Raw genomic sequence first — 11,494 nt, forward strand, 5'->3', positions numbered from 1 at the left:
ACTCACCTCACATTTAAGTTCAGCACAGGTATGCATAAGACACAACTACACAACTACTCTGGAAGCTAATCATGGTCCAATAAAAGGGACATGGAAACTTTAAACCTTCAGGGCACACCAGACTCAGCAGGGCCTTTGGATAAGAAGGTGTATTGCTGTCCTCCAGTGCCAGCTGAGATAAACTACAACTCACCTTATCTGACAACATCAGACTGGCCTCTGACTAATATTATATTAATGAGTTTAAGTTAGGGTGTTATTGTCATTCAGAGGTTATCATCAGTAACTATATTAATTAAGATGCGTGCGTGTTATTTTCTTCAGAGGTGGAAGACGTACTCAGATCTCTAACTTAAGTTGAAATTGCAGTTCCACAATTTAGAAATACTGTGTAAAAATCCTGCATTCAAAATGTTACTAAAGCACAGAAGCATTAGCAGCTAAATTAACTTAACTTAAATACACAGTAGTACAGTACAGAAACATTTCACCAATTAGCATCAAAACATGCTTAAAGCAAACTAAACATACTCATCATGCAGAATGGATCTCTTCAGAATAATACATATTAGTCTATATCGTTGAATTAAGATTATTGATGCATTCATGTTTAGCCATCACTTTGATATTGTTCATTATATTTTTTGTTTTTATAACCTGGATCTGCAAAGTAAATAAAGCTGTCTGATATAAGTAGTGGAATAAAAATAGACGAATAAAGCGCCATAAAATGAATATTCTCAAGTAAACGTATTATTGTCTTTATGTACAGCACTTAAATGTACTAAGTAATTTTCTACCAGGTTTCTGCCTATAAAATTTATTCAGGACCATATTTTTTGAGATACCAGTTTATTTAAGGCGGGCCTTTTCGCCTGTAAGGCAAATTTCAGGGCTGAAAACAGCATTGTACTTCCTGTGTTGAGCCACTCCTGGTTTAACTGTGGGAAGTTGCTGAAATCTCGTTGCAAGCGTTAGAACCCATGAGAACAGTAATCTGTCTATTGTTTCTTTACGAGCTGCCTTCTCGTCTGCATTGTTTTGCAGCAGCACTGCGTATAAGGTAACTGAACTGTCCACTTCAATGTTTTGACAAATTACAACGTGCATTGTTCTGTATCTTAATACGTGGGTCGACAGCTTTCAAAGTATGGAAGTGCATGTATGAATTATAATTAATGTATTTAACTCTCAACAGTGATTCGCACAATGGACAAAGACGCTTTGCTGACTCATATCCTGAAGCCAAAAGGCATTTCAACACTTCTTGGTGGAGATCCGCCTATCAGTGTGATAAACAACAATAAGTACATAACCCAGGTGACCCCTGAAGCTCAGGTGACAGACAGAAATGTGGATGACAGCTCGCCCTCCCTCGATCACGCCATCCACACCGCTCTGTCTGGTCAGAGCAAAACTGTGATACTCATGGGTCCTGAAGGATCAGGTAAAACCACCACACTGGAGAAGCTAGTTGTGGATTGGGCAAAAGGAGAACACCTTCAAAACTTTTCTTATGTTTTTTATTTCCGGGTGAGAGTGATAAATTCTCTTGAAGGCGCGCTGTCTTTGGAGACTTTAATGCAACACCATCACATTCCTCCCGAGTCCATGCCCCTAGTTCTGCAGAAGCCTGAGGATGTGTTGTGTGTTTTTGATGACCTGGATCAATACAAAGTTTTCCCAGACCCCTCCGCCCACACCCTCTGCTCTGACCCCAGCCAGGCGGTCTCAGTGTCCTGTTTAATAGCCAGTCTGCTTCATGGATCACTGCTGAAAGGAGCTGCTTTTGTGGTGGCAACCAGGCCGAAAGAATCTCTGGAGTTTCCGAACAGCACCAGGATGGAAGTACTGGGGTTTCTGAAGCCCCAGAGAGAAGCTTATTTTAACGGCTTCTTTACTGACCCAGCCACTGCAAATAAAGCTCTAACTCACATGGAAAGGACTCTAGGTTTTTATGATTTCTGCACCTCTCCTAGATTTTGCTGGACAGTTTGTTCTATTTACAAGATTCTGATGGATGCTGGAGCAGAACTTCCTGAAACATTAACTCAGCTGCATGTTGATATCCTGGTTCACCTGATCCAGGCACTGAATGAGGCGCGTGTCAGAGAGCTGGTGCTGGCCCTCGGCAGGATGGCTTCTCATTGCTCTCTGACCAACACTCAAGCTGCACCAAAGAGGAACTTGATTGCTTCAGTTTTCACAGATTTCTTAGCTCAGTTGGTGCATTCTTGCAAGTAGACGGAGACCTGGATTCAGACGCGTGTGTTTTTTCTTTCACCTCCCAGCTGATGCAGGAGTTCCTCTTGGCCGTGTGTTTCTTTCTGGACAAGTCTGAGGGAGTGGAGAAGATGTTGGAAAAGCACAAAGGTCACGTAAAGTTTCTAGATCTCTTCCTGTCAGGGCTCTCGGAGCCAGTTCAGCGCAGACCATTAGAGACCCTGCTGGAGGAGTTCAACTCGGATCAGATCACAGATTTCAAACGCTGGTTTAAAAGCAGCTCAGAGGAAACGCTGAAGGGATGTTACAAACACGAGCACCACCGTTGCTTCCATCTACTTCACCAAGCTCACAGTAAGAAATTGGTGAAAGAGATCATCACTCCGTCAGCACAAACAGGCATCAGCTACGGCGACTTGAGCCTGCAGGACTGTGTAGCTCTGACCTACGTCGTCACGTGCCTCGGTGAGATGGAGCTGTTGAATCTGTACGGGACGAGGGATTTTACCAAAGAGAAAGCAGAGGCCCTGGCTCCAGCTATGAGCTTGTCACACAAGATATTGTAAGTCATGATAGAAAAATCTGTCTAGGCATCATGTAGTTCATGTGTTTAGTGTGCCATCATGCAAAACTGTGCACTTATGTCCCACAGCTTTTCAGGCAGCTCCTTGAGCACTGGAGCTGTCTCTCATCTGGCTTCAGCTCTCAGCAGAGGAATCACCAAGGAGCTGGATCTCTCTTACGCCCGCCTTGGAGACGAGAAGTTCAAAATTCTCTGTGCTGGACTCAGAGACTGCAAACTGCAAGAATTAAAGTAAGATTAGCTCACATCATTTCTTTGATTTTGCCTTTATGTTAACACACATTTCCTTTTTTACCCAGACTTCTAGCATGCAGACTGACCGAGGCGAGCTGTGATGAACTGGTGTCTGTGCTGACTTCAGGCGCCTCTCAGCTGTATGTGTTGGATATGATGCACAATGAGATCGGGGACCACGGCCTCATGAAACTGAGCAAAGCACTGCAGAGTCCTCATTGCAAACTACAGGAGCTCCCGTATGTACATAAAAATGTAGTATTATCTTAAAAGTATTTTGTTTGTATGTTTGTCAGTCTATTTGTGTTTAAGTCATAGACTTGCAGGTTTGAAAAATGACTTCATTTTGTTTATTCAAAGGCTGAGAGGCTGCAATTTGACTGCAGCATCCATGGAGGCTTTCTCTGCAGCTTTGTGCTCTGGTAAATCAGAGCTGAGAAAAGTGATCCTGTCACAAAACAGCATTGGTGACAGTGGAGTGGAGGCTTTGTGCAAATCTCTGCAAAACCCACTGTGCAAACTGCAGAACCTTGAGTAAGTCTGTGTTTCAAGATGATAAAGCTTCAGTCAGCGCCTTTACTTTGATTTGATCTCTTCATGACTCGCAAAAGTTAAAACAAAAGTGAAAAAATGTACATACAGTAAGATAGACCAGTTGGTTTGTGTTCAGTTCTTACTTAAACAGTCTGCTGGGACTTATGCTTCATTTTTTCTGCTATTCCTGACTTTTTATTTATCTTTTATTTCTCCATCTAGACTGTTTGATAGTGAGCTGACAGGTGCGTGCTGTCGTCATTTGACGGAAGCCCTGATGTCAGAGCACTGGTCTCTGACAGAGCTGGAGCTGTCAGTGAATGATTTGGGCCAGGAGGGGGCGCTGCTGCTCTGCCAAGGCCTCAGTCAAACCGGATGCCCATTGGAAAAACTTGGGTAGAGTCACCTGTGTTAACCAATGACTGTATATAAAGACGCAGAAGAAGAAAATTTATAAGATATATATGATAAAATATTTACAATAATTGGTATGAAATTCAATTCAATCTGCTCCACCCTACAGGTTGAAACGATGTGAGTTAACCCAGCCAGTCTTCAAGGAACTGGGCTCACTGTTGAAAAGTGGGACTTCCCGACTTAAGTCCCTGATTGTTGGTATAAATAAAGTTGGCAACCAAGGGGTTAAACACCTTTGGGATGCTGTTGCACATCCAAGCTGTCTGTTGGAGGAACTTGAGTGAGTTGACAGACACTGTCCTTGTATCATTTTTTTAAATCACCACATTGCAGTGTTGCACCACATGCAAATCTGTCTGCCTCCTCCTGCTCTGTCACAGTGTTGAAATGACCGATTTGACAGACGCCTGTGTGGAGGACTTGTGTGCTGCTGTAAGAGCCAGCAAGACTTTGAAGATACTGGAACTGAGAAACAACTCTCTGACCGATGTTTCCGTCCCAGCTCTTATCCAAGTCATGCAGGACAGCCACAACATGCAGGAGATGAAGTAAGCATGATTCACTTCAGTTTATTATGAAGAACCATAAACCATAATAATAAGATTTTAAGTAGAAGGAAACCTTTTTTTAACAAGAATCCAACTACTGCTTTTGTTTCCAACTCTTTCAGCCTCAAGTACAACGACTTCTCTGACGAGGTTTTAGACATGTTGTACGAGTGTGATAAGATAAGATACTGAAGGAGGCAGATTGGTCCCTTCATCTCACAGGCTGCTACAGGATCACTCACTGTACTGAGTTCTGCCATGTTCTCCCACAGCTGAGGTACTGGGAGGGATGGGAATTTGTTGTTTTTCTCTGTCTTATGTAAAAGTTAATTCAGTATCTGTACTGTTGGTTGGACCAAACAAAATGACAAATTCATCTTTAGAAAATTGTGATATTTTACAGCCCAAATGATTCATGGAGACAATAATCTGTAATGAACATAATTATCAGTTGCAGCCCTACTGATGATACAGTCAAGATCACCATCTATAACATAATAAAAGTCCTTCAACACATTAATTATTGGATCTGATGCAGTAATGTTTTATTAAGAAATCTTTGGTATTTTATAGGATTGGTATTTGGAAATTCTAGGCTTACAGGGGAGTAAGCAGTATAGGCAGATGCAGCAATTTGTTTTACAGCTGTAAAATATATTAACAAATTCACTAATAAAATCTGTGTATTGACAGAAACGGCGTAGATATGCACTGTCACGTGCTTGCAAACACACACACATGCACACACACAGAGGGAGGTGCAGACAAGACCACAGACATGTCTCTGTTTGCTTCTGTAAGCAAAAAGCAGGAGTAAACCTCACACAGTGTAAACCTGACATAGTAACACAGTGTTAGGTCTGTATTCCTCATATGTATTCAGTCCTCCATTTTAACAACTCAGCAGAAAGAAGGGAAAAAAAAAGTCTTTTTTAGGAGGTCAAGTGACGAGGTGGGTCTCAGAGGCACACAGGAGGTGAATGAAAGCCACGCTAGAAGTCATTTTCCTCCTCTTTGTACTCAGTGGTCATGAGTTTCTCCATTAAGGTTACCGGTGTGGCTGTTGCCCTTTAAGTTTAGGGTCTGACAAGGATTTTTACTGAGACTGGAATAATTCTCCTCGTCTGAGCTGCTCTCAATGTCACTGCGGTCATCCTTTGACACCTGTAAAATTAACATAAAATAAACATGTGTTCTATGTTAGCACCAGTATTGGGCAAGGTTTTGACCTGAGCATTGTGCTAGATGAAAAATGAGAGGATCACCACAGTTATTACAATTCACCCTGAGGAAAATAGGAATGTCTGCACTAAATTAAATAGCAATCCATCCAATAGTTGTGAGGACATTTCACTCAAAACCGCTTAATGTCAACCTGCTGGTAGCCCTCAAGGAAAGGTCGGGTGGGGAGTGAATCTATGCTCCCAGGGTCCTAAGTTCTCCAGTTCAGTGTCCTGTTAACACACCCTCCTATTGTGTTTGGGTCAAATTTGACCTGTTTCAGAAACATCCCTTTTTTATTACCATACAGCCATACAGCAGCGCCAGGGAATGGACATCTAGATCAAACTGAATCAGAATCCATCCAATAGTTGTTTAAATGTTTCACAAAAAATGTAAACTTCGCAGTAACACTCGTGAAAGTCAAGCAGAAGATTACCAGACTAACCTTTCCCTTGAATATTGCTTTGATAGCAATACGAGTGATGAGGTAGAACCAGATGATGTGAAGAGTCTGCAGGACCAGCAGCAGCCCGTTGAACAGCCACCAGGCCTGGTACGGTCCAACGATCTCCCAGCTCTCAAACAGAACACTGTAAACAATCCTACAACAGATACACACATACAGAGGTTACTGGACCTCTCAATATATTATTATTACAACTTTTGATGTACTAAAGATGTGTCTTGGTCTGTGTCTGTCTCAGCCTTCGCACAACCTAGACAGATTAAATTATACACTGTTTGAAAGCTCTAAGGCTTTGTTCAGGCTGCAGGCAAATCAGATTTGTTTCTCAAATCAGATCTTTATGCACTGCAAGTGATCAGATTTGTGTGTCCAGATGTCATCAACCTATCTGCATGGGTCGCTGTAGTAACAACAAAGGTGACGACATAGCTGTTATCACTCTGGATTTGACGCTGTCGTGTGCTGTGTTGAGGAATTTTCAAACATAAAGTTGCTACTTAGGTACTAGTTACCTTTCAAATGAAACCAGGGTTGAGGAACAGTAACTAACTATTATTTTCAGGCTTGTGCACAAAAATGGGAATGTCTGGTAACAGGTTAAGAATGTAATTCAGTGTAAAATAGCAGCATGTAGTTAAACATATAACACACTGACAGAGACATGTCTTTTGGTATGTAAATAAGCTCTTGTTTGTCTCACCAGAAAGGAAAGATGACAAGTCGAGTGAGGAAGAAGCTTATGCTGAACACCACAAACAGGCCATCACATAGCCTCTGGTACTTGGCGTAGTTGGCCAGCTTGGCTGCCTTGGGAAATAAATAAATAAAGCATGATGACTCACAGTGCTAAAATATAAGAGAGTAATATACAGTAATGATATCTTGCCACTCTTATGCCAGAAAAATGTGTTTTTTGTTTGTTTAGCTTACGGCACAGTATGTCTAAGCTCATATGTTCCCAGCTATGTTTACCTACATGATGTACAACAATGTCTGGTTTCGCCAAGTTAAACCAACAACCTCTTCAAATATCCTTTACCTCAAGGAAGATGTCTGATGCATCGTGCACACACATGACCAGGGTGCCGGCTCTTAGCATGTTGTTGGCGTAGGAGAATGTGATGAGGATTATGGTGGCCAGGTGGTGGATAAGCATGACGACGAAATCCTGTCATGAGATGAAATGAGGAGAGGTGACAGAATGAGAGATGGGACACTCAAGCTACTTACTCAGCCACTGGAAAATTCACCAAACAACATAAAAACTAAGCTAAAGCAAAAAAAAAAAAAACCTAAATGAACAGTGAGATGAGGAATTGCTGGGTGTGGAATAACTCATGTGTTAGTGTTTGTACTCTCATTTAGACTGACAAATGTTGTTACTGGGCTGACAGCCTGTCATTCCAGTTAAGCTATACGTATATGTAAGGAGTGTTGTATAGTATTAATGGCACGGCAGCATTTCATTGTTGAACCTGTTCTGCTTGAACACATAATTATAAGTTTATTCCTTTATGCTGGCAACAGTATAAGGTCTGACAGCTAAGAAGGTATGCATACCATCAAAGAAATGTAAAAAAAGGGCTAGTAAACAAAGTGAATAAGAAAAACAGGCGAAACAGCTCTGACACAAAGGGCATTAAGTATTCAATGGAGCTATCGAGAGGCAGCACAAAAGAGCTGGTGAAGCTGATGTTGACTCACCTTGCGCTTAATGTCTGTGAACTGGGAAAACATCAGAGACCAATAGAAAGCCAGCTCGGCTAGATAGTGGTTGTACTGTCCAGGACTCAGAGGCTTTTGAGAGGGAGTGTAACAAAAACACCTTTAACAAATACGTAGCCATGCTGATCTGCAAACATTATTGGGCTTGAGCTGATAAGATTAATAATACTGACAGCTGACTGTGATAGTTGTTCAGTTAATCATAACAATAATAATAATAATAAAGAAAATACAAACCTGAAAAGGATACTTGTGCCAACACTGTCTGGTGTCCCACATCCAAGGCGACTGAAGGGAACAGATACATGAGTGTATGAGTAAAGGATAGGTTTGCAGTTTTTCCAAGTCTGACTTAAAACAATAATCAGAGGCTCATATGAAGACTTCACTAACACTAACACTGGTAATTCCTCCTGTACACACTGGCCTTTAAGAGATCAACCTCTAGTGTAAGTGATGAGGAACAAAATCCACAGTCCTTTTTTGTAAAGATGTTTTTCACAGTTTATCTGAAGGTAACATGGGGCAACTTTATCTAACTCAGACTGCTGAAACCTTATATTAACCTTAGATAAAGTTTTGAAATACATTTGTGCACAGAAAGAGGACTGTGGATTTTGTCCTCCTCACTCACTTTCATCGGTCATGTTTCCATCCAAATGTAGTGCAGATTTTCAACCAGCAAAAGAAAATGCAAACTAATGCTTGTTTCCATCCAGCACCGTTTTGTTTGTATTAGGAGTTCAGCACATCAAGATAAACAGCTGATGGTAGTGATGCTCCAGTTTGGTGCCATTAAACCACAGGAGAAGAGGAGGGCTTGATGAGAGGACATAATTGACAAGGTGCTGGTCATACCTTGCAAACCATGAAGAAGATGTGATGAAAACATGGCAAACAATCTCCTAAACGCCCCACATGAATCTGATGTTTTCACCTGCAGCTATTTTTCCTCTCTCAGGTGCAAGTTTAAGTGACAAAATAACATGCTTCATGAATGTCAATATTTAAGAACACCTGTTTCAGTGTGCATACAAGCACGGGGCTGTTGTTTTAAAACAAACTTGAAAAACTGTGAGCCTCTCCTTAAAGGCCTGTCTCAGATTTGTTTAACAAACACATGCGGTGTGCTTAATACATGTTCACCTTTAAATTAAAAGGTAAAGCTGTGCATCTTCATATTATACAAAAGCATGCCAGTATGCCATTTTAAACTCACCACCCACAAATGGCGAATGGCGTAGATGAATATCCCCAGGTAAAATGTAAATCGCCACCTGAAATGAAAGAAAAGAACAGAACTGGTTAAACAGAGTGATGTCATGTTAACGCTCCCTAAATTGTTTTAAATGTGCTGCAGTACAGGTTCTTCACTCAAGAGCTGGTTTCACACCACACAGCAGTTTCGTAGGAACCTTTGTAGGAACCTACATGCTCTCACAGAACTTTTTCTGCGTACTGGGCCTGTCTTGGTTCCGACGTACGCGAAACCATCTCTGTATTTTCCGTACATCCCAGTCCAGCTGCTTAGAGAGTCCCTCCAGCTGTCTCGTGTCTGGACACTGTAAGGAGGACAACGCAAGACAGTTACAAACGACTTGCTTTCCATAGTGTCTACTTGTAAAACCACCACCAGTAGGTGTGCCTGTCACACCATAAGAGGTATTTACTGAGGCATTTATGCCTGTGGTGGTGCACTCAAATGCAATAACATCAGTGTTCCAAGGTGTGGAGGAACATTTAATGGACTACAGAACAAACATGGGCCTTATGTACCGTTTTGGACTGATACAGTTTCTCCAGGACAGCATTGGGTTGAGCTCGTCGAGGCACTCCCGCCTGAATCTGAAGTATGTGGGCACAGGGCTTGGCCACTAGCCTGTATACACACAGACGGAGGCAAAAAAAAAAAAAAAAAAAAAAAGAGGGAGAGAGAGAGGGTGGGGGCAGGGAGGTGACGCAAAGATGGTGTAGTATTAAGAGAGAGAAGGAGAAAGTCAGGGAGAGAAATTACATACTTTGTACAGGCTACAGAAACAGATAAACCAAAGATTCGCCAAGGGATTATTTAGCTGACACAAACTGCTGCGGTTTCACAGTTGGCCCACAAAGTTTCGTTTAACATGCATGTGTGTGTGTGTGTGTGTCCTAAGGGGAGGGTAACAGAGCATACTGCAGGGCATAGCAGAGACACAGGCAATCGTTGGAAAGGAGGAATCCCAGGGAATGTAGCACCTACTCTAAACAGAGCATGATGACCTGTCATGTGAGAGTATGGGAGACAGAGATGGGAAGGCCGCCTCTAACCAAAATACTGATGTGTGTCACAAGATCATCTGGTCGAGTTGACCAGTGTTCATTCATGCTTGGACTCAAATCTCAATCCAACACCCCCCCACTTATCTGGAAGAGTTTCCCCAACACGGAAAAAGAATGAATGGTGGTACAGACTGGGCTTTGGCTTGACCCCTTCGTCTGTGATTTTCCTCAGAAAGTTAGGGCCATTTACACAACCTCACAATTAGCTGCTGTCGAATGATGACTTCCTTTGCAATTATAAATGGCTGAGGAAGACTGCACAGACCAGTTTTAATAGGCCGTAACTCAAGTTAAACATGTGTCTCAAGCAGGGAGTCAATTCCATGTGTCATCACTTCTAAGGAATGCTAACAGTGTTAGGAGGCTCTGGCAAAACCAACAACAGTGAATTCTTGTAATTTTATGATCTAAGAATAATTTTCTTAGGAAAAAAAAAAGAAACTGGCTATATTAATCTGTCACATGAAGAGACAGAGGCTGAAACAGTCCCATCTATGAATCAAAGTGAATAAAGGAAATCCCTTTATTCCCTAATTTGCGTCTTTGCAGAAACAGAAAATGGTGGATATTTGTTAAAAATACATAATACGCCTACAAACATCTGCTTCTCTCAGGTGTCCAGATAGTTTAAACTTTGACAGAACTATCCATGGCCATGAGCTTTATTCATATAGCAAGACTCCTGCAAAGATTAACATTTATATTGTTATATTCTCACTTTTGAAGAGTTGTTATTTTTTTCCTTGTGGACAACAGTTGCCACATACGCCTAAATCTCTCATCTGCGCACACTCACACAGAGCAGGCGTATAACTGTCGGAGAAACTACACTAACAACAAAAACAAAAGTCTAATTTACCTTTCAAATAGCAGTCTCAGTAGAAAAACCCCCACAGCCAGCGGCAGGGCGTACAGTATCTGTCCCATTCGGGGATACTCCACACCAGGTGGTGGATGCGCCAGGTCCGCCCAAGAAACATTTTCGGGAAGCCAGAATCTCTCACTCCAAATCCAGGCCGAGATAGAGGAAGTCATCGGGGGATCAGAAAGTACGCGACACCAGTAGAAGCGCGAAAAAAAAAAGAGAAAACCCCAAACCGGTGATATTTACTTATCGGACATCTAGTGAGCTAGGTTAACTATAAGTGAAAGTCTTTGCAGTAAAGATGTGTCCACCTCCTCCTCTCTGTAACATTACACGGACTGAGCATCACTTCTGGT

The 11,494-nt window shown here is 41.9% G+C and overlaps 2 protein-coding genes across 2 annotated transcripts; one reads left to right on the forward strand and one right to left on the reverse strand.

Moving 5' to 3' along the window:
* The first annotated feature begins 903 nt into the window (after nucleotides 1-903).
* Nucleotides 904-5,059, forward strand: si:ch73-233m11.2 (NACHT, LRR and PYD domains-containing protein 3). Its single transcript, XM_051071292.1, is given in 10 exon segments — nucleotides 904-1,063; nucleotides 1,199-2,155; nucleotides 2,158-2,785; nucleotides 2,876-3,037; nucleotides 3,106-3,279; nucleotides 3,401-3,574; nucleotides 3,797-3,970; nucleotides 4,098-4,271; nucleotides 4,372-4,539; nucleotides 4,662-5,059. Coding segments are annotated over 9 exon segments (2,670 nt in total). The 5' UTR covers nucleotides 904-1,063; nucleotides 1,199-1,209; the 3' UTR covers nucleotides 4,732-5,059.
* LOC108889493 (ceramide synthase 5) lies at nucleotides 5,060-11,492 on the reverse strand. The gene is made up of 10 exons (XM_018685962.2): nucleotides 11,133-11,492; nucleotides 9,731-9,833; nucleotides 9,386-9,516; nucleotides 9,174-9,231; nucleotides 8,192-8,242; nucleotides 7,934-8,026; nucleotides 7,269-7,397; nucleotides 6,930-7,036; nucleotides 6,209-6,365; nucleotides 5,060-5,703 (listed from the first exon to the last, which is right to left on the reverse strand). The coding sequence occupies exons 1-10, from the start codon at nucleotides 11,306-11,308 to the stop codon at nucleotides 5,560-5,562; spliced, it is 1,149 nt and encodes a 382-aa protein (XP_018541478.1). The 5' UTR covers nucleotides 11,309-11,492; the 3' UTR covers nucleotides 5,060-5,559.
* Between the last annotated feature and the right edge of the window lie 2 nt (nucleotides 11,493-11,494).

Source organism: Lates calcarifer, linkage group LG6 (genome assembly GCF_001640805.2).
Source record: "Lates calcarifer isolate ASB-BC8 linkage group LG6, TLL_Latcal_v3, whole genome shotgun sequence".
Taxonomy (NCBI): domain Eukaryota; kingdom Metazoa; phylum Chordata; class Actinopteri; family Centropomidae; genus Lates; species Lates calcarifer.